This window comes from Esox lucius, chromosome 15 (genome assembly GCF_011004845.1).
Source record: "Esox lucius isolate fEsoLuc1 chromosome 15, fEsoLuc1.pri, whole genome shotgun sequence".
Taxonomy (NCBI): Eukaryota; Metazoa; Chordata; class Actinopteri; order Esociformes; family Esocidae; genus Esox; species Esox lucius.
Window position 1 is genome coordinate 14,973,535 of NC_047583.1, and position 24,118 is coordinate 14,997,652.

At 41.9% G+C, this 24,118-nt stretch overlaps 1 protein-coding gene across 6 annotated transcripts in view; it reads right to left on the reverse strand.

The window, feature by feature from the left end:
* tmem63c (transmembrane protein 63C) overlaps nt 1-24,118 on the reverse strand; it is a 35,804-nt gene that overhangs the window by 10,532 nt on the left and 1,154 nt on the right. Inside the window, exons 1-13 of one of the 6 annotated variants that reach the window (XM_020054375.2) lie at nt 14,648-14,679; nt 8,524-8,779; nt 6,141-6,220; nt 4,965-5,052; nt 4,181-4,218; nt 3,229-3,371; nt 2,279-2,330; nt 2,053-2,161; nt 1,814-1,887; nt 1,632-1,712; nt 1,430-1,550; nt 1,082-1,215; nt 790-912 (exon numbers count right to left, since the gene is read on the reverse strand). In XM_020054375.2, coding sequence (XP_019909934.2) covers nt 790-912; nt 1,082-1,215; nt 1,430-1,550; nt 1,632-1,712; nt 1,814-1,887; nt 2,053-2,161; nt 2,279-2,330; nt 3,229-3,371; nt 4,181-4,218; nt 4,965-5,052; nt 6,141-6,220; nt 8,524-8,736 — 1,256 coding nt within the window. In that variant the 5' untranslated portion in view covers nt 8,737-8,779; nt 14,648-14,679. The other 5 variants (XM_013137471.3, XM_020054376.2, XM_020054374.2 and 2 more) reach the window with 5 other exon arrangements.

Below are 24,118 nucleotides of genomic sequence, written 5' to 3' on the forward strand. Positions count from 1 at the left end.
AAGCATGGTGGTGGGAGTGTCATGGTCTGGAGCTGCTTGAGTGCTGCCGGCACTGGGGAGCTACAGTTCATTGAGGGAACCATGAATGCCAACATGTACTGTGACATACTGAAGCAGAGCATGATCCCTTCGGAGATTGGGCCGCATGGCAGTCTTCCAACATGATAACGACCCCAAACACACTTACAAGACGACAATTGCCTTGCTAAAGAAGCTGAGGGTAAAGGTGATGGACTGGCCAAGCATGTCTCCAGACCTAAACCCTATTGAGCATCAGTGGGGCATCCTGAAACGGAAGGTGGAGGAGCGCAAGGCCCTAGCTCCGTGATGTTGTCAGGGAGGAGAGGAAGAGGACTCCAGTGGCAACCTGTGAAGCTCTGGTGAACTCCATGTCCAAGAGGGTTAAGGCAGTGCTGGAAACAGATGGTGGCCACACAAAATATTGACACTTTGGGACCAATTTGGACATTTTCACTTAGGGTTGTACTTACTTTTGTTGCCAGTGGTTTAGACATTAATGGCTGTGTGTTGTGTTATTTTGAGGGCACAGCAATTGTACACTGTTATACAAGCTGTACACTCACTACTTTACATTGTAGCAAAGTGTCATTTGTTCAGTGTTGTCACATGAAAAGATATTATCAAATATTTGCAAAAATGTGTACTCACTTTTGTGAGATACTGTATATTTATTCACCCAATAGATCAGATAAAGCTACTAGATAAATAACTCAGCCATTGTGAGAAAATGTGTAGCAATGATGGCCTTCAAATAATGTTGTCACTGACCAGATTATGTCGCTCGGTGCAGGGGCGTAGCTGACACCCCACCTGTGAGACTGAACTACCGTAGTGATGCTAGATTGCTGAGGTTTCCGACGGCAATGGACACGGCTGTAGTCCTTCACAATACTGTAGGGATTAACACAACACATGTAAACAATCAAACAATGGATTTCCATTTTGGAACAGGTCATTATTTTGGCCTTCCATGCATGCACTTCTGGAGCCTGCAGGACAGAGCATTAAATAATTGCAAAAACAAATGTAAATCAGACGCCAGCAATCATAGTTGACTTACACAGCAGTCATCCTCTCATCCCGAAAGGTCACAAAAGCAATGCCAAGCCTCTTGAGTGAGATGCGATGCTTTTCTGCATTAAACTCATCAGTCAGTTTCTCCTCTAACTCACTGTAGTACTGCTCTGCATCCACCTGAGGAGAAAGTTGAACATATAGACCATCCAGTTAAATACCAGTAGTATATATAACCTAGCTCTGTCACTTATGAAATGTTATCTCAGATAGATGAGACTTCCTACCGCCGGTCAAATCGAATGCAGGGTTTGTAGCGCCATCCAGTGGCAACATTCAGTCAACGCAACCAAATGATGTTGACATTAACTGTAACATTTCTGTTGGAAAGTACCTGGTCAAAGCCACACACATCACAGCAGAAGATGGCAGCGCAGGGGTGGGTCTTAATCATGATCCTCCCCTCCTTCTGGGCCTTAGTTGCAAAATACAGACGTCCTTTCATCGCCTTCCGTCTGAAACAGCGCAGCATGGACTTACATTTGTACAAAAAGCCCAACAAACGACAAAACAATGTGTTAGCTATGGTACAGTACCTCTCAGAATCCAGCCTCATCAGTTTGTGTACATTGAAGCAGAAGCGGATGTCAGTTACAGTACAGCTGGGGTAGGCCTCGCTAGGGTGGGGGGGGGGAACAGAGTCCAATCACTGATCCACACCCGGTTTAGTAATGTCACTTTGAGTGAGTGAAGAATTGGGAAATAAACATAAGATTACTGGAAGTGTTTGGTGATAAGGCCTGGGTCTGAGATCTCCCTGGGGATACTGGTGATCATAAGGGTCCTGGCCACCTGACAAAAAATCAAACAAAAACACATTGTAATGATACCAGTAATAAAGGTTAGTGTAGTACCATGCATTGCACATACCAAAGGGTTTCCTTTTCTGGTTTTAGAAACAGTAACATGACCATGCTGTAATCAGAACATATTTGGCAAGATCTGCAGAGCCCTCACCTTTTGATCCTCTTTGTGCTCCAGGCACGTGGAGTGGTGGGCCATACACAGCACAGTGATGATGAAGTAGAGCAGAGCAAACACACTATGGAGCCACAGGAAGCTATCTCTAGGAGAAGAAACACAGAGAAGGCATTTCACAGGACTGGTGGATAGCTTAACGGAACATTTTCTTAGAGTTGTATGAATCCCTGTAAAAGCAAGAATCCCCATGTCTTTGACCTACTTTGCAGGAAGATTAGCCACAGTTGTTCTTCCAAAGTTTTCAGGATTATCACCTATGGAAAAGATAACATGTTTTGTACAACAATGTTTTGTGATGCTTTGTAATGTTTTGTACGGATTTGAACTGTAAATTGTAAATGCACTTTAAGATAAATACCCTAATCGTTGTCTGGTAAAGAGTGAAATAGATCAGAGGATTGTTTAATCCAGTTAGCAAAACCTTAAAGTGAAAACTTTAACACAGAATTAAGAGATTAGTCTTGTCTCAGTCCTCTATTTAAGTTTCATTTTATTTGTTTACTGTTTCTATGGATACCACTATAAGAGTGTTGGTTAGTTTTACAACTGAATTTCACATGGTCCATATGGATGTCACCTAACAGCGACAAAGTGGTTGGGGACAACCTTGGTCTAGACCTCAAACAAGTCTGCTTAACATTCCATATGGTAGCTTATTCAACACTTAAGGAGGATGGCACAAAAACAACTGCCAAGTACAATTTCTTCTGCAATTCATCGGTTGTATTTTGTACACCAGTATAAGAACCTCTGGCACTATCGTGGGTCAGGAGGAAATTAAAGTGTTTCTATTCATATTCTTTTGCTTGGTAAAGGCCTAAGTTAAATACCACAAATGTAACTCAATTGAATAGAAAGTCGAATTGCAGACAGGCTGTGTTTGTATCTGTGGTGTGTGGCACTGTGCGTGTGTTCATGGCCTACATTTAGGACATCCCTGGGAAGACTTTGTCCATATGTGTTTATTATAACAGCGATAAGTGTGTGTGTGAACACAACCGCGTGTGTGTGTGTGTACGCGGGCATGCATCTCTGTGTTTGCCTAAGCATGTGTGGCCTGGTCCGTCCCTGCGAGGTGCCCCTCAAAACTCTCCTGGCGTAAAGGATGTCCCTGGGCCTCCCAACACGGGCCAAGGCCTCCTTCTAAATTACCTAGGAGGTTCCCGGAAAAGTTGACAGGCAGGATGACGGCCAAAGACAGCAGGCAGACCACGGTCATGAGCAGGATGATGTGGCGCTGGAAGGACAGGTAGGTGGTCGCGTCGACGCCACACTTACTTCTGATCTCCTCATCCCTGGGGAGGTTGCACAGAGAGGGACAGGTCCTTCAACTGGGAAGGGAGGGTGGGGATCTCACCAGGGTGGCAGAATCAGCAGGCTGGGAACTCAGTCCGAGGAGACTAAACACAGTTACAAAGCCTTGGTGTGTAGTGAAGAAGAGGTTCACCGGGGACCAGGGTGACACACTGGTGTAATGGGACAGTGGGTGAAAGGTAAGACAAAAGTCAGCTCCGGCAGCGAGTTACTGTAGTTATCGTGTGCAGTCCGCTTCTCATGCCTCACTGCCTCACTTGCCAAACCTGTGGTTGCTAAGGGGAGCCCAGGCAGGAGGGGTCAGGAAACCCACTTATAAAAACAGAAAACAGGAGGTGCCTGCTGGTCCCACAGCAGTCAGAAAAGGCAGGCAGTCAGAAAGGCAGGCCGTCAATGAGGACACACAGAGCTCTCAGGGTTTGTTACAATTTTCCTAGGGACCCCAGGGTGGAGGTTTACACACAGTCACTAAGACACAAGCTAAAAACAGCACCCAGAAGCACACAAACTCCACCATAATACTCTAGAAACCATGGACACAGGGGAAGTCACTGTTTTATAGGCCTAAATACGTTGAGTGGAGTCAGACTTGATCAAGTGCAAATTTACTGTGGTAAACCACAGCACAAACGATCCCATGAGCACACACTTGTCTGTTTTCGTTGTTGAATGAGATCCATATAACACGAGAGTTTGTATTTTGGGATGACATCACCGAAGAGAAAGCCAATTAAAAAGGATAACATTGAGAATGGGCTCGGGGTTAAAGTGCCAGCAGTTTTACACTTACTTCATATGGTAAAGAGATGTTAGCCAAGAGCAGAAGCCCTGGAGAAGGAGGAGAGACAAAACATTCAGTGGACGGCTTATTAAACAGAACAGATGACAAACGAATGCTGTAGGCTGTGCACAGCATGTCTGGCCAGCCATGCATCTGTCATTTGCATAACATTAAGGCCTACGCACTGAGAGAATGATGGGGTTTTAATAGGTCTAGTCTGAGGCGTAAACGAATTTACTGCTGCCAAACTCTGGGAGATGGCCTCATGGGATGACTCCTGTCTGGCTCGGTCCTACTCCATCATAAACATAGTATGTCACATCCATGGGGGTGACCCTAAACAGTCGCGCAGGTCCCTGTGAAGTCATTGTCTGAATAATCGTCTGCATATTCTTGTTTGTGCAGCTGGATGTTTTATCGACTTAACTGAGAAGTGCTTCAGTCTGACTCACAAAAAGACATGTGGCCTATTTTTATTTACACGCTTGTTTACACAGGCCAGTCTTCATCAACTATACCCCTACGCTATGCATCTATACCCCATACACTTAGCATCTATACCCCTTCACTTATCACCTATACCCCTTCACTTAGCATCTATACCCCAATACATTGCATATACATATCCTTACACTAAGCATTTATACCCCTACACGTAGCATATGTATCCCTACATCTATACCTCTATATTTAGCATCTATACCCACACACTTAGCATCTATACCCCTACACTTAGCATCTATAATCGTACACTTAGCTTACCGCCTGGATCATTAGTAACAGTAAGACTCACTAGATCCTTGGTTTCGGAGTCTGATGGGCTGGATTCTGACGGGGACTTCTCCTTCTCACTCTGCTCTCCGTAGAACAAGGATGTAAGGCTGAGAAACAGAACAAATAGCAGGGTTATAATATTGATGGTGCTACAGAATAGGAAGAAAGGAATTTTATCTCATAAATGACATCATAAAATGGCAGACAAAATAGAGCATGAGCAACATGTCTGTACAATATGAGGCTACCACCATTAAGAATTATTGGAAGGCCTGAACCGTGTCCTAACATATCATTGCTAATGTAAACCCATTTTCAATTTGAGTGACTGTGGGAAATGACTTCCTACAGACAGTTAGGCACAGAGCCGAAAGAGATCATGAGTGTTAATAGTGGTGGCTCAGTTGGATAGCTATTCCATGCAGGCTGCTGTGCTCCCCTAAGACCTCCAGTCATACTGAGAGGATGTTCCAGCACGGCTGAGATCATATCAAAGACTGGAGTTAAAATAAAGGGGATGGACAATGTCCCTGGAATTCACCGAAGCATTGTGATGATTGACTTTCCTGATGTTCCTCTTATGGCCACATTGTTGACAGCTCTGTAGTGTGACACTTTAAGCGGCATAATTGAATTAATCGGCGGTCACCGCTCGACGGAACACACAGATGTCGCTGCCCGGGGGTGACAAAAAAATTATTTCTAGTCAGGCAGAACTAATCAACTCAACAATCACACTGGAGTGTGACTCCAGGTCAGGCAGAAGTAAGCTGGTCCAGAGTCTCTATCACAAACTACTGACTGGACTGGCTCGACCCCAGACCCCTATCGAAAATAAAAAGGTCCTAAACGCCAGGAAAATCATCCCACAGAGCTATTATGGGTGAATGCCTTTTTCTGGAAAGCCTTGTGGATAGTATGGTATTAACATAAAACAGAGATGTTCACAGATTGAGATTGTGTAAAAAGTGATTAAACAGCTCCACTATAGCTAGAGCACAACAGGAAAAAAAGTGTTTCATGAGTGATAGTTACTAAGCAGTACCGTGTCTTCTCAGGAGGGGGAGCTGAAGTCAAGGAGCAGAGTGTCAAGTGATTATGAAAAATGCTTTTGATACGCATTTCTCCATCTTGAGTGTTGCCTTCACTCTATTGTCAGTATCAGTTCACGCTGAGGGGAAAGACTTTACTGCACCTGTCATTTTCCATCAACAGAGCCAGGCGGCCATAGTCCCATGCGGCCTTCCTCAAACAGGAGAAGATCAGCAAAAGAAACTGCAATACAAACAATAAAGCATCTCACATACAGATATCCTTACACCAAACAGAAACACACTGAAGTATTTAAATCCACAAGAAACATTACATCAACAAAGGGATTCAAATAATGCAAAGGTTACTGACATCAAGACATTTAAAAGGCACCTTCTAACGGCGGAGACAGAGCAGTACTGTCTATAACGGCGGAGACAGAGCAGTACTGTCTATAACGGTGGAGACAGAGCAGTACTGTCTATAACAGTGGAGACAGAGCAGTACTGTCTATAACGGCGGAGACAGAGCAGTACTGTCTATAACGGCGGAGACAGAGCAGTACTGTCTATAACGGCGGAGACAGAGCAGTACTGTCTATAACGGCGGAGACAGAGCAGTACTGTCTATAACGGCGGAGACAGAGCAGTACTGTCTATAACGGCGGAGACAGAGCAGTACTGTCTATAACGGCGGAGACAGAGCAGTACTGTCTATAACGGCGGAGACAGAGCAGTACTGTCTATAACGGCGGAGACAGAGCAGTACTGTCTATAACGGCGGAGACAGAGCAGTACTGTCTATAACGGTGGAGACAGAGCAGTACTGTCTATAACGGCGGAGACAGAGCAGTACTGTCTATAACGGCAGAGACAGAGCAGTACTGTCTATAACGGTGGAGACAGAGCAGTACTGTCTATAACGGCGGAGACAGAGCAGTACTGTCTATAACGGCGGAGACAGAGCAGTACTGTCTATAACGGTGGAGACAGAGCAGTACTGTCTATAATGGGGAGATAGAGCAGTACTGTCTATAACGGTGGAGACAGAGCAGTACTGTTTATAATGGCAGAGACAGAGCAGTACTGTCTATAACGGCGGAGACAGAGCAGTACTGACTATAAAGGCGGAGACAGAGCAGTACTGTCTATAACGGTGAAGACAGAGCAGTACTGTCTATAACGGTGGAGACAGAGCAGTACTGTCTATAACGGCGGAGACAGAGCAGTACTGTCTATAACGGCGGAGACAGAGCAGTACTGTCTATAACGGCGGAGACAGAGCAGTACTGTCTATAATGTTGGACAGTGCAGGCACATAAACACACACATCAGTCTGGCGCACATCCAAAGTGACAAGTCTTAAAAATATACTTTTATTTATAGGAAATATCATAACTTGTATGTACAACATTCCATTTAGGTAGAAATAAATCTCATGAGGAATGCACAAATAATAGATATAATAGGCCCAAATTCAGCAGCAATAATGATCTCTTTTTTGCTGTGTGGTATGAGTGTGGTATGTGGTTGGTTGTCTTGGAAACTACGAGGGAGAGGTCAGAGTGTACACACTGTCAGACAAATGACTCAGGATAGAATGTGGCAAGACCCCTGCTCTTGAACACATTGGACAAGAGAAAGATAGAGAATCACAAAGCAACAGCGAAATGCATCCACTAAGTTTGTAGTCCAGCTTCTAATTGCATATTGAATTTATGGAACCAATTAGTATGCTTTATGAAATAAGAAAATGCATAGAATAATCTTATGGAAAACCTCAAATGTGGTGGGGAACTACATACACAATGCTTTTCTTTAACAGTGAAACATAACCTCAATAGAGAAGCTGCACATTATACATTGTATGGAAAAACTCTGACCTGTGTTGACAGTCTTCCTTGTTTATTCAATAACGCCCAGATGGTAAAAACACCTTTAACAGCAGTTATTGTTTTAGTAGCCCCTTGTCTTGTAAGGATAATGGATGTGTACTGGCCAGGGGAAAGTGAATCATGGTTCTCCTGTCCTGTAAGAATAATGGATGTGTACTAGCCTGGGGAAAGGGAGTCATGGTTCTCCTGTCCTGTAGGGATAGTGGATGTGTACTGGCCTGGGGAAAGGGAGTCATGGTTCTCCTGTCCTTTAGGGACAGTGGATGTGTACTGGCCTGGGGAAAGGGAGTCATGGTTCTCCTACCATTAAACCATTACCAGATTCCCCTCTATTTAACCATGAGTATGACTTCTGGTCAATAACTAACCTGTTGCATTTCATTGTGAAAGGTTGCTTCTTCATCTATGCATAGCCATACGAATAAAGGTTTACTCTTTGGTATGTAAACTTGTCTTATATTTGAGTGGAATTCCACAACATTGGTTATCAGCTTGGTCCTGAGTTTTTCTCCCGTTTTAAGTGTTTAACGCTGATAACCAACAACACCATCATCATTTTCTTCCATCCCAAAGGGGGCCAATACATCTGGAGGGCAGCATTCACGTATCTGTTCACCTGGGTTAGGGTCAACCCCAAGCACCAGCAACCTACCATCCACAGGACAACGTTGATGGCGAGGACCGTGGGCACCCCTCCAAAAGGTAGACCCTGAAGGACGCTGCTGCGGGAGTGGGAGCGGTAGCACCTCTCTGCTGCTGTGCTGTTGTCCTCCCCCAGAGAGTCCAGGAAGCCCAGCACATCCAGCGCCAAGCCCCTCCCATCCAGAGGGGGAGCTTTTGTCTCAAACAGCTTTGTGTCGGCCATGAGTAAGACTTACGTCTCAGGGGCTGAAGTCATACAACCATAACTGAGAAGAGAGAAACAATAAAAAATATTAAATAATATGCAATCATTCAGTGCCTTGCATTATGTTTGCCCTCCATCTATAATAAACAGATGGTGAATACCCGTGAAGACAACTAAATGATTACTCCTGCAGCATGTCTTCTTCGTGAAATACCATATTGCAAATAGACAATGATAAGATATTCTTTAATTATTCATTGCCTTGGTCTGTAAAGGCCAGTGAGGATCACTCCCATTCTTTAGGCCTAGGTAACGTGGGCTGGGGACCTGCTGTACATACTGTATACACACAATAACCATTTATCTAGAGGTCACAAAGGACTCAGTGAACAGCACAAGCTTCCATTAATTCAGCTGCCTCTTGTCTTTTTGGGCACGGTCTTGCCCCAGACTGCCATTGTTCATTGTGCTTGAGGAATAGACCTCTTAGTAGTGCAGATAGAAGGGTGCGGCTTTTGCATTGAAAGTTTGTTGTCAAACAGGAAGTCTGCATTTTGGTTATTAAAATACATACATCCTCACTTGGGTCAAAGGAGAATAATTTTTTTAGATTTTTTTTTTATTTACAGAATACTGTCAAACAATCAGTATAGAAGATCCTATTGCATTGTCATGCATTTAATGAAATTACAATGCAAACGTCCTAAGTTTATTGTAGCTACTTAGTAAGATCAATACTCAAGTAAAAGCACAGTTACAAAGCTTTGGTGTCACTGGAAAATTATTATTATTATTTTGTAATTGGAGCATTTTGATTTTATAAACAAAAATACTTACAATAATGTATGAATACCAGAAGATCATTGATCATTAGCAGTGACTTTAATGCAAGGTAACTCAATTTAACCAACATGTTAATTGTGAAAAATAGGTCACAAAACTCTGGATCAGCCAAGAGACTGGCAGAACATGTAGGACAGGGGTATTCAAAAGCTGGACCCCAAAGCCGGCTCAAGTCCATTTTGTCATGGCCAACCTCTAACCTGGGACACCAGGGGGGGTGGAATTAAGGCTGAGGTAGACCTCCAGCACAAGCGGTGTCTGCACAGGGCGTGCGGCATCATCAGGGACCTTTCACATCCATCCCACAAACTGTTTGCCCTCCTCCCATCAGGCAGACGGCACAGGTCTCTTCGTACCCACACCAGCAGGCTCAGGAATAGTTTCTTCCCAGCTACTGTAACACTGCTGAACTCTGCACTCAACACTAACCACACCCACCTGCCCACCACTTAGTGCTGTGTCTCAGGGACCCTGTTGCTCTACTTTCCTTGTACACCTGCACTCTGACACTGCTTTGCAAAGTCTGGTAAGGACGTTTTCAGTTGTTACAGGTACATGTCTACCATGGGAACCTGATTGCTGTTATCCCTGCATTTCAGGTGCACATGCACCTTCAATTTGCCTTCATTGCACATTTAGAATTGCCATTTGTACTTGCATTTGCCTTCATTGCACATCTATACATACCACTTGTAACATACATTATACTTAATACTTGTACATTTTCATCCCTCTTCTCATTTGCACTTCTGGTTAGATGACAACTGCATTTTGTCGTACTGTACTTGTACTATTCAATAACAATAAAGTTTTATCTAATCTAACATAGAACAGAAAAAAACACAGCAGGCTCTGAACATCACAGGGTAAGATTTGAATACCCAGATGTAAGCGTTGTCTTGATATTTCTGTAGACTGACACCTGTCTAGGAAGAGGAGGTGCAGGGTTGAGGAGAGAGGACAAGAGTTTCCTGTAGTTAGAATGAGAAGCTTGATATGTTGATGTGCTAGAATGTCTCTTCAGCAATGTAAAAAGAAGAGAAGTGAGAGGGGAGTGAAAGGATGATAGGTCCTTTGGATGTTTTGTTTTCCTCAATTTTCGCTCGGCAGCCAGTAGCGCTATGTGCTAACTTAGCTTTGGAGCAGGACGGGAGGGCCGCGCCGACTGGGGGAAAAGGTGATATAAAGAGTCCCATTATGTGGAAAAGGAAGCCAGTAGGTGTCTTAATGGACATCTTCAATCTCTCCCTGACCCAAATAGCTCACTGGCTTCAAGCAGACCACCATACTCACTGTGCCAATTGGCACTTTCCAAAATGACTATCATCCAATAGCGCTTTAAAAAAAATGTAAAGGCAGACCATGGCTTACATTAACACTAGCATTCGGGACACTGTACCCAGTGGGTAGAGTGCTGCGTGTATGACTGGGCCCAGAGGCTGGTGCTTCATTCCGGAGACAAAACATGTTTACTGAAAATAATCACCCACGTACATTTATTCACAAACAGAGCTCCTACAGGAATCTTTGTCAGATCATTTAATTTTGTGGTTGAGCATATAATTGAATGAATTGCTAGGCCAATTCATTTTTTCCACACTGAGAAAATCTGTATATATAACAAACTGTTTTGCAGTAGGCGTTAAAAACTTGGAGATGTTTGAAGTATGGCTCTGTTATTTTTCACCTTCTCGACAGTCAATGGTCTATGGTCTTGTCGGCAGGCTGTGGCAAAGTGAAGGCAAGCCCTAGTATCTAAGGGTTCAGGCCTTGACCATGAGCTAATTTATATGAAGTCAACGGCCTATTAAAGCCATGGTTCGACTTTATAAAGCACTGTGAATGCAGAGTAGAGGTGGTCTGGGGCTCAGTGGGGAGATAATGAACCGCCGTCAATCTTCATTGGCCAAAAGACAGGAAGTGGACTGAGCACACTGTGAACAGATGGCTATTATAGCCAACACGATTTATTCTTAACAGAAAGACATAAACATTTACCACAAAAGTGCAATAATTGCTAAAAGCAGTCTCATATTGATTACAGAGCATACTCCTCTACACACAAATGATGGAGACAATGTATATCAGTATTGTACAAGTTAAGCAGTTCATGATGATACACAGCTACAGTGCACTCAACTAATCCAAGAGCTTGCTAAAGTTTGGAGTTCACTGCCACCGGCATCAGTGGATTTCCCTGGAAGAGATGGGAGGATATGAGCACATCAGTCACGCTGCTGTGGCCACATTCAGGTCCCGAGTGCAGCGATGTACACTCCCAAGCTCTCTGACCAATCAATACAAGACCATCTGTAAGCTCTGCAGGATTTCTAAACACTTTTCAATGGACAAATTGCCAGAGTCAATATCATTGGAGCCCCCAACAATCTCAGTTGGAGATTTAGCTGTTTTAATTTTAAGGATGCCTGGACCTTGTTCTATCAGTTAGCAGAATTAGAAAATTGCATCACAGTGCTGGCCAATATATGTGCTGCTCTACCTCAAGCTTTTAGGAGATAAGAAAAAGAGAGATAGAAGGAGCAAGAAAGCTCCAGTAAAGTGACAAAAAGCTATTAGGTATAAATTGGCAGACGTTACTGGACTAGTTAATGTGAATTAACTCCTTCAGCGATGTCCCTTCTTATGGATCTAAAGCACCATACGGTGTGATACAGGATAAAGGAAAGCATGGCTGTGCATCCAGACAGCTGGAACAAAAACAGGACATAACTTACTGCATAATTGGTAGCTGGGGTATAACTGGTAGCTTGGGTTATGCAAGTTTAGACAATAAAACTGAACAGCAGAGTATGAGGACTGTACAAAGCAATGCCGTATCACACAGGGAAACAGTGTAAGCTAAAGACGGATACTCACTTTCCATGAAATAAGTTAAGAGACCTGCACTGTGTTACTGGTACAGTATGTCTCTCGCCTTACCCCGTAGTCAAGCCTTCTTTCCTATAGCTTCAGCATCGTTCATCTGTGATCCTCACAGGACTGAGCAAGTGGGTGGATCTCATGTGAAAAGAGTGACTGTACAGCACAGAAGCTCTACACTGCAGGATGGGATGCTGTGGACTCACGGAGGAGTAGCTGCTGTAACAGGGATCCTAATCTAATCCTGTCCATTGTGCCAGGTCATGGGGCACCACCCCAAGCAATATGACTCAGCAGAATACACCCCGACTCACAAAGGTTCTCTGTATATTTCTCACTGAAATATGCGCGCGCACACACACAAGCGCACACACACGCGCACACACCCTTACGATTCCAAATACAAAAACTGCAGCCCGATTTTTGGAAAAGAGGAAATAAGTGTCAATTAAATAAACATGTACGAACTGTTATGTTTCTCCTTGTCTTCTTACAAATCCATCATGTTGTCTGTTGTAGAGCCTTGAGCCAGTTGATAATTTACCCTCATTCCTCAATGAGAACCAAGAGCTAATGCAGCATATTAAAATCCGGACTGGCTGCAGCTGCTCTCCAGGGAGGCAAGCAGTACCAGGAGCTAAAGCCCCAGTGACCAGAGGATTTAACAGCTGCTAGAAGAGGATGGGCAAAGAGCTGATCATGAAAGCTCACTTTAAGTCATAGAAGCAGAAAAAGGGGCCACTTAAAAACAGCAATGCTAGCTCAGGCCAGCTAACTGCTCAATGGACCAGAAAAACAGCTGAGGATGTGTGTCTGTGAGTGTGTGAATATCTGTGTGTGAGTGTGCTTGACTGAGGTTTTGCTTCCTTGTCACCCATGAAAATACTTAAGCGGGTGATTCAAGCATTATGCGCATGGCCTCTGAATGCAAAGTCAGAACTTTGATGTGTCACAGAATAGACAAAGGAAATATACTGGAAATTAATAATTTCAAAAAGTGCTAAAAAATATTGGCATGTTGGACAAAAAAGGTAAATTTGTTGTGAAATGGATGTTGAACAAAATGAACAAAATGTATGGGTACAACCAAGAAACCTTGCAAGTTGTAGATCAAAACACGGGTAGGCATTTTGTCTGAACACAAAAATATAAAAATATACACACATATGTATATATCACTTCTGACAGGATAATTGATAATGTAAGTGACATGTCAGAAATAGACACCCACATATTAAAAAAATATTTTCATCAAAATATTGTATTTATGATTTAAATGTTTTAAAAGGTCATTAAAATCCATGGAAACTTAGCACTGCATAATTCATTTTACATACATAACTACAGGCTAGGCAGCACACACTACCATTATTGTAAATTGTCCCAAGTTAATGTCACGCACGTACACAACGGTCCAAAAGAAAACGGGACTAATCGGTCCAAGCAACCTTTTTCCACTGCTCCAAGGTCCAGTTCCGACACTTGTGTGCCCATTGTAGGTGTTTTTAATGGTGGACAGGGGTCATCATGGGCACTCTGACCTGTCTCTGGCTACGCAGCCCCATATGCAGCAGTGTGTGATGTACTGTGTTGTGACACATTCCCCCTGTAACCATCGTTACAATTTTCAGTGACTTGTGCCATAGAGACCTTTTGTCGGTTTAGAGAAGATGGGATAGACTTTGTGGCCCCAACACCCTGTCATCCGTTTGTAGTTTGTCCCTCCTTGGACCAATGTCATTAGGTACTCACCACTGCTGACCGGGAGCACCGCACAAGCCTTGTCGTTGCCAAAACAGTCAAAGTCACTCAGGTCTTTACCACTTCCCATTTCTCAGGCATCCAACAAGTTGACTACGATAACTGAATGTTCACTTATCATCTAGTCTACCCAGATCTTGACATGTGCTCTTGTCAGAAGATGATCAATGTTATTCGCTTCACCTGTGAGTGGTTATAATGTTATTGGCACATCACTGTATGTACACATATCAAAATGAACATACTAGTCGAATGTAAACACAAATTTCATATTTTTTGATTTTAGAATTGTCCTGAAATTAGACCACGTGCTGTACACGTACCAATATACAATATATTTTGTGGGGCTTTTATTTGAAGAAAGAAATGTGACTTTATGGTGACTACTAAACGTTTCCACAAAGCTAGGATGACGGTTTAGGTATAGTGCCATTGAATATCTTACCTTTTCCCCTCTAAGGTAGCAGTTTTCCAATACGGCTGCCTTTCAGGTCCATGGGGACAAACAGAAAAGGTATCTCAAATCTTTATAATTCATTGCTATATAATGCCCAATGATGTCTCAACATGTTTGTGGTCAGTGCCTTTTGGAGGCCCTAAGTGAAATTTGATTTGTCGGCCCCCTCTCCCCTAGTGGGGCCCACTAGCAGTCCAGGGTCACCTGGCGGTTGGGGTCCCCTAAGCGGCTGCTTATGTCGCTTATGCCTGGGGCCGACACTGTTTGTTGTGGTGTGCAGAACACAATAAAATGGCTCTAGTAAGCTGTGATACACATTTCTTTCCTCATGTGAAATGGCATTTACATTGCATTTTAGTCATTTAGCAGACACTCCATTGAGAGCCTGCTTGGTACAGCAGCATCGAATGGCACAGGTCCAGTTAGCGGTGCTAACAGCAAGGGCCAAGCTCCCTGAAATCCCATACCACTAAACCAGGAGGTGTCAGAGGAGCCCTAAAAGAGTCAATGATCCCAGCCCGCCAGATCATATACTATTGTTGATATGTACGGAATGTGTCACAAGTGTCTCAAGTCTGTTACCAACAGGACCTGCATAGCTTCTACCCCAAGACATGAATCTATTAAACAAGACTACCAAATGATTAACAAATAGCTACCTGGCTACATGCATTTGTGCCAATTTTTTTACTATTTCTATAGTACATGTACAGTGGAAATAAAAAGTCTACACACCCATGTTAAAATGCCAGGTTTTGTGATGTAAAAGAATGAGACAAAGATAAATCATGTCAGAACTTTTTCAACTTTTAATGTGACCTATAATGTGAACAAATCAATTGAAAAACAAACTGAAATCTTTAAGGGGGAAAAATGAAAAATAAAAACCTTACAATAACCTGGTTGCATAAGTGTGCACACCCTCTTATAAATGGGGATGTGCCTGTGTTCAGAATTAACCAATCACATTCAAACTCATGTTAAATAGATGTCATTACACACCTGCCATCATTTAAAGTGACTCTGAATAATCACAAATAAAGTTCAGCTGTTCTAGTAGGATTTTCCTGACATTTTCTTAGTTGCATCTCAGAGCAAAAGCCATGGTCCGCAGAGAACTTCCAAAGCATCAGAGGGATCTCATTGTTGAAAGATATCAGTCAGGAGAAGGGTACAAAATAATTTCCAAAGCATTAGATATACCATGGAACACAGAGAAGACAGTCATCATCAAGTGGAGAGACATTACCAAGAACTGGACGTCCCTCCAAAATGTATGAAAAGATGAGAGGGAGGCTTCCAAGAGGCCTGCAGCAACATTAATGGAACTGCAGGAATTTTCAAGCAAGTACTGGCTGTGTGCTACATGTGACAACAATCTCCCGTATTGTTCATTTGAATGGGCTATAGGGTGGCAAGGCAGAACCCTTTTCTTACAAAGAAAAACATCCAAGCCTGGCTGAAGGTTGCAAAAACAATCATCAGGTCTCCCAAACGCATGTGGGAAAATGTGTTATGGTCAGAAAAAACCAAGGTTGAAATCTCTGGCCATAATTCCAAAAGGTATGTTTGGTGCAAGAACAACACTGCACATCACCCAAAGAACACCATATCCACAATTAAGCATGGTGGTGGCAGCATCATGCTTTGAGGCTGTTTCTCTTCAGCTGGAACCGGGGCCTTAGTCAGGGTGGAGGGAATTATGAACTGTTCCAAATACCAGGCAATTTTGGCACAAAACCTTCAGGCGTCCGTTAAAACGCTGAAGATGAAGTTAACCTTTCAGCACGACAACGACCCAAAGCACACATCCAAATCCACAAAAGCATGGCTTCACCAAAAGAAGATTAATGTTTTGGAATGGCCCAGCCAGAGGCCAGACCTGAATCCAAATACACAGCTGTGGGGTGATCTGAAGAGGGCTGTGCACAGGAGATGTCCTCGCAATCTGACAGATTTGGAGCGCTTCTGCAAAGAAGAGTGGGCAAATATTGCCACGTCAAGATGTGCCATGCTAATAGACTCCTACCCAAATGACTGAGTGCTGTAATAAAATCAAAAGGTGCTTCAACAAAGTATTAGTTTAAGGGTGTACACGCTTAGGCAACCAGGTTATAGTGAGTTCTCAAGGATTTAAGTTTGTTTTTTTATTGAATTATTCACATTATAGGACACATTAAAGGTGGAAAAAGTTCAGACATGATTTATCATTGTCCCATTCTTTTACATCACAAGAACCTGGCATTTTAGCAGGGGTTTGTACACTTTTTATATCCACTGTATACACACACATGTACAGTGGGGAGAACAAGTATTTGATACACAGCCGGTTTTCCCACTTACAAAGCATGTAGAAGCATTTTTCATCATAGGTACTCTTCAACTGTGAGTGACGGAATCTAAAACAAAAATCCAGAAAATTACATTGTATGATTTTTAAGTAATTCATTAGCATTTTATTGCAGTATTTGATACATCAGAAAAGCAGAACTTAATAAGCATCCCCAAAGAATGAGGTTTCCACCTCCATGCTTCACAGTTGGGATGGTGTTCTTGGGGTTGTACTCATCCTTCATCTTTAGACCAAAAAGTTTATACAGGTAACGAGTTCAAACAGGTGCAGTTAATACAGGTAATGAGTGGAGAACAGGAGGGCTTCTTAAAGAAAAACTAACAGGTCTGTGAGAGCCGGAATTCTTACTGGTTGGTAGGTGATCAAATACTTATGTCATGCAATAAAATGCTAATTAATTATTTAAAAATCATGCAATGGGATTTTCTGGATTTTTGTTTTAGATTCCATCTCTCACAGCTGAAGTGTACCTATGATAACTGTAATGGCAATCTTTGCTTGCTGTACCTTTAGCTTTACCATTCAGGACAGGTAGGAGTGAAGTTTTTGACTCAGACACACAAAGACCTTGCAGAGAATATTACAATTGAAGTTGGTGGTGGTTTATTGTAGTAAATTGTACAAAACAGATGAACATATCGGTTGACTTATTCTCTTGACTCTAATCTGTGGTGCTCTGTTGTCTGTGCTCTGTGCTCTGTGGTCTGGTGAGAACTGTTTGCGCTCCTCCTACCTGTCTACTACTTCCTGTCACCTATGCCCCCTATATACAACCAAGTGTGCATCTAAATCACTGTCACCCAGTGTCCAAACAAAACAAAATAAAAGCCCAACAATAAGCATAAATGGCTCCTACAATAACTATTACAGACCTCTACATGCTTTGTAAGTAGGAAAACCTGCAAAATCGGCAGTGTATCAAATACTTGTTTTCCCCACTGTATATATATATGCTGCTCCTACAGTTTATTGTTTATCTAATGGTAACTCTACATATATGTAAATAATATAAACTACCTCTCACTCCGCACCCCAACACAGTACCACATGCAATTAGACAAACTGTTAATAATTAGAACATAGTACTTTTCCCAAGCTATTTATTATTTGTATTGCAGTGCATACTTAGAATAGTTAAGGAATAAAGAGTATATATCTGAGTTTAAGCAATTGTTTCAGTTTTAGGTAAAAAAAAAGAAAAAGGCTGTTTTCATGTTACAGATTTTACTGAAAACAATTTGCCAACAAATACAAGGACCCTCTGTTTGTCATACCATGTCAGAGATAAAACACTAGGCCCATGTATGGTGTATTGGTCTCCACCTCACACTGCGGCCAGGTGTTTGAATCCTGGCCGTGGCATACCAATGACTCCTGTGGATCCAGCAAAGAGCAGAGCAATTTTGACGAAAACAGCTAGTGTTGCAAGTCTGCTTGACCGGCAGAAAGGCCGGACTTAACATGTCTTCATTTTTGACTCTGATATACCTACTGTGGGGTTCTTGAAAGAAGGCAATGCCATGTAACAAAATGGATATCATAAACTTGGGAGAGAAGAAAAAAAAAGTGTGAAAACCCATATACATAAAATGTTTACTTTATTCACATTACTACATGTGAGAGCCAAAATAATGTTCCCTTACTGATGGAGGGCACAACACTAACAAAATAGGGTATCAGCTAAAGTATTAACTTGAATAATATTGGGGATTTCAAATTGTTTCATAATTGATGTTTAAAGCTAAAATTATTTAATGATTTTTCAAACAGCTCAAAAATTAATTCATTAGAATTATTATTATTAAATTCATTTATATAAATTAATTTATGGTATAAGTATTTATTCATAATGGTATAAGTCTCTAAAAAGTCAATTTCTTAACACTTCAATGGGAAAACAAGGGTTTGATCATATTAGGTGAGTGTCAAAGTCAAAAAGTGATCACAAAAGAAAACGAATAAACCAATAAATCCCTGTATGTAAAACCTTCAGATTCAAATTAATTACCTTATTTACAGCAAGCAAATTACTCAAGTGGAAAAGAGTCCCGCCATGGCAGTCAATGTAACCAGGCAGAAAGTGTGAACACAAATAAACTAACCAACTTTGCTACCTCAACAACTCAGTAACACTGGGATCAAGGACCTCGTCTGAGGAGGAGTGGCACTCACCATAAATAAAAGAGTTGCTGTGTAGTGCCTGAATGCATCGACAGGAGTCTAAGCATCATTTAACAAGACATCTCCCTCTGCCAATGTTTGTTTGTGTTAGCAGGGTTGTTTCCTTTCTCTGGAAAAGGCCACTGCTGGGAACAGTGGGCTGTGTTCTTCAGCTTCTTCTCAAAGTACATACCCAGAGACTGTGGAATATTTTGTGGAGATTTTTACATAACATTAAGGCATAATTCTCATGGCCAAGATATGCTACAATCACGGCAATTAGAGCAATTCCACAGTAACAACATGATGCATGATGCAATTTCTTTCACTTTAAAACAATTACAAACATAAAGCAATGATTTCAAAGTTAAACGAACCATACAAATGTATGCACAGAGAGTAGCTAACATTTCAATACTTGCCAGTCCTTGTTATTGCCTTGGACTACAGGGAGTGGAACCTAAGCTAAAGAGACTAGTGATTAGGCTGCCAAAATAGGTATACAAAGGTAAAATCATTGTATATACTCTCCACTGCACAGTTCGGTACCATGCAATTTCACACAGCCAGAACATCCCAAAATAAAATGACCACATTACCATGCTTCTTATTATCATTAAGGTCTATGCAGTGCTTGCCATGAAATCTTATAAAGCTAGAGACAACATGGATTTTTAAATGTTATCTCTTTGTCTGTTCTAGAGTGTTGTAAAGCTTGCAGATGGCCAACATTCATATCAAATAATACCTTTTTCAAATTGCCCCTACTTAAAAAAATAATCTCTGAAGCAACTGTTTCCTCAGCCTTGTCTAGTCCATTGGACATAGCTATTCAGGGACATCTCCCTGACATGAAAGCAGAGCACGCTGTCAAACCGGGACCCACCACTTCCACCCTCCCCAACGGCTATAGAAGGGGACTGAAGCCCCCTCACTGAAATGAAAGAACGATTTTGAAATTCACACCAAAAGACTCCTGGGGGGGTTTCTGACTTCACTCATTCCTCACAGGTCAGAGGAAAGCTCTCAGTAATCCTCCCAGATTAAAGCAGTGAGATGAGAGGGAATAATGCAGTATCAAAGCGAAGGAACAACTGAGCTGATAACAGAAGGCTGTTATATACGCTGAGTATCACACAGTCGATGACTAAGACAGAATCTAAACCAAATACCGCCTGTTATGCCTATGGTAATTAGTCATGCATTGTAATTTAAAACCATAAGACTTAATCTTTCTGATGATAGGTTGCATTTGAAAAGGCAATGCTTTTTAGTAAAAAAAGACAACCCAATCACAAAAATGATCTGTCTCTATTCATAACCGCAGTTTTATTTTTTAAATGTTTTTCTCTCAGTGCAATAACATCAGCATATTTTATTTTAGGAAACAGGTTATTTTCTGTATAGAATCTGAATTGCTTGGGGAGATGTTTTTAAGAGTAATCTTTGATTTTCCCACATGTGATGTGGAACTTTTAAGGCAACCACGTGACCAGCTGCCCCTGCTGGTTGACCATACATTTGACCACTCAGACAATCTCTTCAGCATCCCAACAGCGCATTGTACAAATGTAATTTAATGAAGGGAAAGAGAAATCGGTCTTAAAAAAGTACACTTAGTACGTTTTCTGCAACAATCTCTAGTATGTACACTATAAACAATTAACATCCATTTCAGTTAATAATTGGACATCATGGGGCGGGACAATTTTGACATCAATTTCCAAAAACATTAATATCTACCCCAAAATCAGATTCAAAGTTGTCTTAAGAAAGATTGTTTTTTGGTGGGACTTTATTTATAATTAGTTTTCTACACAAAGTTGTAAAGAAAATGTTGTGATACATGTATTACCCTCAAGGGACCACGATAATGTATAAAGGGTGTGACCATAGCAGTGGAAACATCGGCATCTAGTGGGTAAAATCGTGTACATTCAGAGTACTATTGTTAATAATCCAAGTGACTGGAAAGGAAAATTTCACAGAACCAAATAATAATAATTGTACTGTTTCAAGAACTAAAATCTTATTGTTTTTCAACTACAGATGCAAATTTCATATTGGAGATGGTGGGTGTTGAAATTCCCTTGTGGTTTTGAGGTGGAATGACCCTATAGGCTGTCAAAAAAATTCTATTTTGACACACCGGTTAATGTCCGTACCACACATGGTTTAGGGCTAAGCATAACTGGTAATCTGCGACCATGATTACAGAGGAACATTCATCTGTCTCTAGAGAGAGGGAAAAGACAGGTGTATCACGTGGGGAACACGGGGGGGAACCCTTAAGACAGCCAATCTGGAGGAGAGGGAAGAGACACAATTTGCTGCCCCCCATGTTCTAAACTGTGGGTTGGGTATTTCTCTATACAATATAATCTTCTTTTAGCCTTGTTTTAACACGTTCTCATTTACAGCAAAGACCTGGGAGCCATTAAGGTCACTCTCTTGCTCAGGGATCAAACAACAAACTATGATTTTTACTTGCTTGCCCGGAGGTTTCGATTTAGCAACCTTTCAGTTACTGGTCAAATGTTTTAACCACTAGGCTACCTGGTGCTCAAAACCAGCAAGCACCTCTCATTCTCTTATACACACATACATACTGACACGCACACACACATACACACTGACAAACACACAGCTGAGAGGAGTGTTTTCTGGCCAAGGATGCATCTTTGCTCTCGGCTCCAATTACTGAAGGCTGAGTGATACATAACGTGACTACAGTGATGACTGCACACACTTGCATTGTTCAACAAACTAAACACCTGCTTCCTGTCTACATTGCACATGCTCAGTAAGCACTGTCACTGTGAATGCCATGCTTGTCTAGGCAGTGCCATTTATCATGGCCTAGCTTTTGTTCTGTTGGCTACAAATGAAAATCATTCAGATTACCACATAGACAAGGCTAGCAATTTAAACATCTAGACAGACTGTTTGAGACTTCAATAAGAAACAGTAGAGATGAAGTCCTTATCCTAACACACATCCCCTGGGACGTGTGTTCCCAGTGACGTCTAAATCCAATCTGCCAGGCTTCAATAGATTCCCTGGCATCTCAGTGTGGAGGGGAGTCCCATAGTTCAGTAAGGCAAGCCCAGTAAGTGGCAGAGCGGTCGGTTCGATTCAGACAGCATAGCCCTGGGATGTGGAATGGGGAATTTTGGGACCTATGAGATGTCAGTATCTAGGCAGATGGAAGGTGGATGACACTGATGGCCCCTACCTATGGAGGAAAAGGACTCTCTTTGATGTGACGGCAAGTTCAATTAACAATTGGGCACTCACTTGAAAAAGAACACATTGCCGTTTTGCAGGCATAAAATATTGAGTGGTTGCTCCCCTCACATAATGCTAACTGGTAGTTGAGTTGTGTGGGAAGGCGTCCCTGAGGATCCCTGCTGAATAGCAATTGTTTTGCTGTGGTACAAAGCAAAATTATCCTATATAACTAATCCAAGAAAGGCAACGAGCACAGGTGCAAAGGGAGACACAAATGAGCAGAGGAGGACGTTTAACAACCAGTTAGTGGTTTTGCAAGAATATTGATGTCTTTGAAAGATATTTTTAATTTCCACAAGTTAGACAGGTGATCATAGGAAGGACTAAAACTGCCTGCTTATTGCTAATAAGAACAGGATGTTGAACTCCTGTGAATCTGTTAAGAAGTATATATTCCCTGAACACATTGCAGCTCAGAACCTAGCCTGGGACTTGGTGCAGGATGGAAGCTCCACCCGTCGCTGTTTGGCATGGCACTGACTGGCTGATCAATAGATTGTGATATCTTGTGGTGCTGGTGCCACCATTGGTGAAAATGCCCTTTATGGGGAGCTGTCCGGTGACTTCTGGTTCTGAAATCACTGAAAGCTTTTCCGAAACCCACTGTCTGTCTATCTCATGCCCACGACATCACAAAACCTACACACTCAGAAACCTGAGGTAAGCAGACACAACACAGTGGCAGCCCTAAAAGACCACAGACATCACACACCCAGGCAACATGTTGGGGTAGAGGAAGATATCAACTTTCAATCTCAGTCAAGAGTCTGATCAAATATTCATGCCACTGTTGAAAAAAACAATGGAAATATTATGAATCTGCTCCTTCTCCATCCAAGACCTGGTTTGTGAAGTTCAAATTGGCAAAGGTTCTGCAGATACTGACACTCAGGGCACAATGTGATCAACAGCATTATAAAACAGCAAAGTGTTCTCTTGGCTCCCTGGCAAAAGTGTAGCACTGCAGGAATTAGGCTCTAAAACATTCACAATGTTATTTTGGCCTCATGACCACATTGGCAAAATAGCACAGAATATGCACACACTTTTTTCTGCAACATAGCAAAATGTCTTGAAGTAAGCTGTCCACCCTCAACATTCTAAACAATCTTTGTAGCTTTACATTTCAACACCCAAAATTATCTCTGAGCTCTTCTTTCAACATTGTTTACTGAATGCAATCAATATCACTTTCAATTTTGAATTAAGGAGAAAATCTGTCCATTTCTCTGTGAGTCAGCATAGGCTGTTTCCTACTTCCAAGCAAAATACTATTCAACTAGTTGAAACAGAGAACAAATAACATTTAATTCAACATACAATAAAGTCAAAAAGCAATTATAGGTGGTATTTTTAAAAAGGCCAATTTCCTAAAAGCTATGACTCCCAAAAATGTTAAGCTGGCTTACAGCTTCCTGCTGTTTGCTGCTGGTTGCCCTGAACATAATGGACTAAATAAGAATCATAATACTTTTAATTAGTAAAAAAAAAAAATGAAATCCTAAAAATAAAAAAATAGGATTGACTATACTAAAAGCTTTTCAACATGACTCCTGCAGATTGAACTGTTTGACATGCAAAATCCACACAATCTTTAACAACACCGCACAGGTCTTCTAAATAGATATCATGATCACTTGGCTTTGAGACATCCT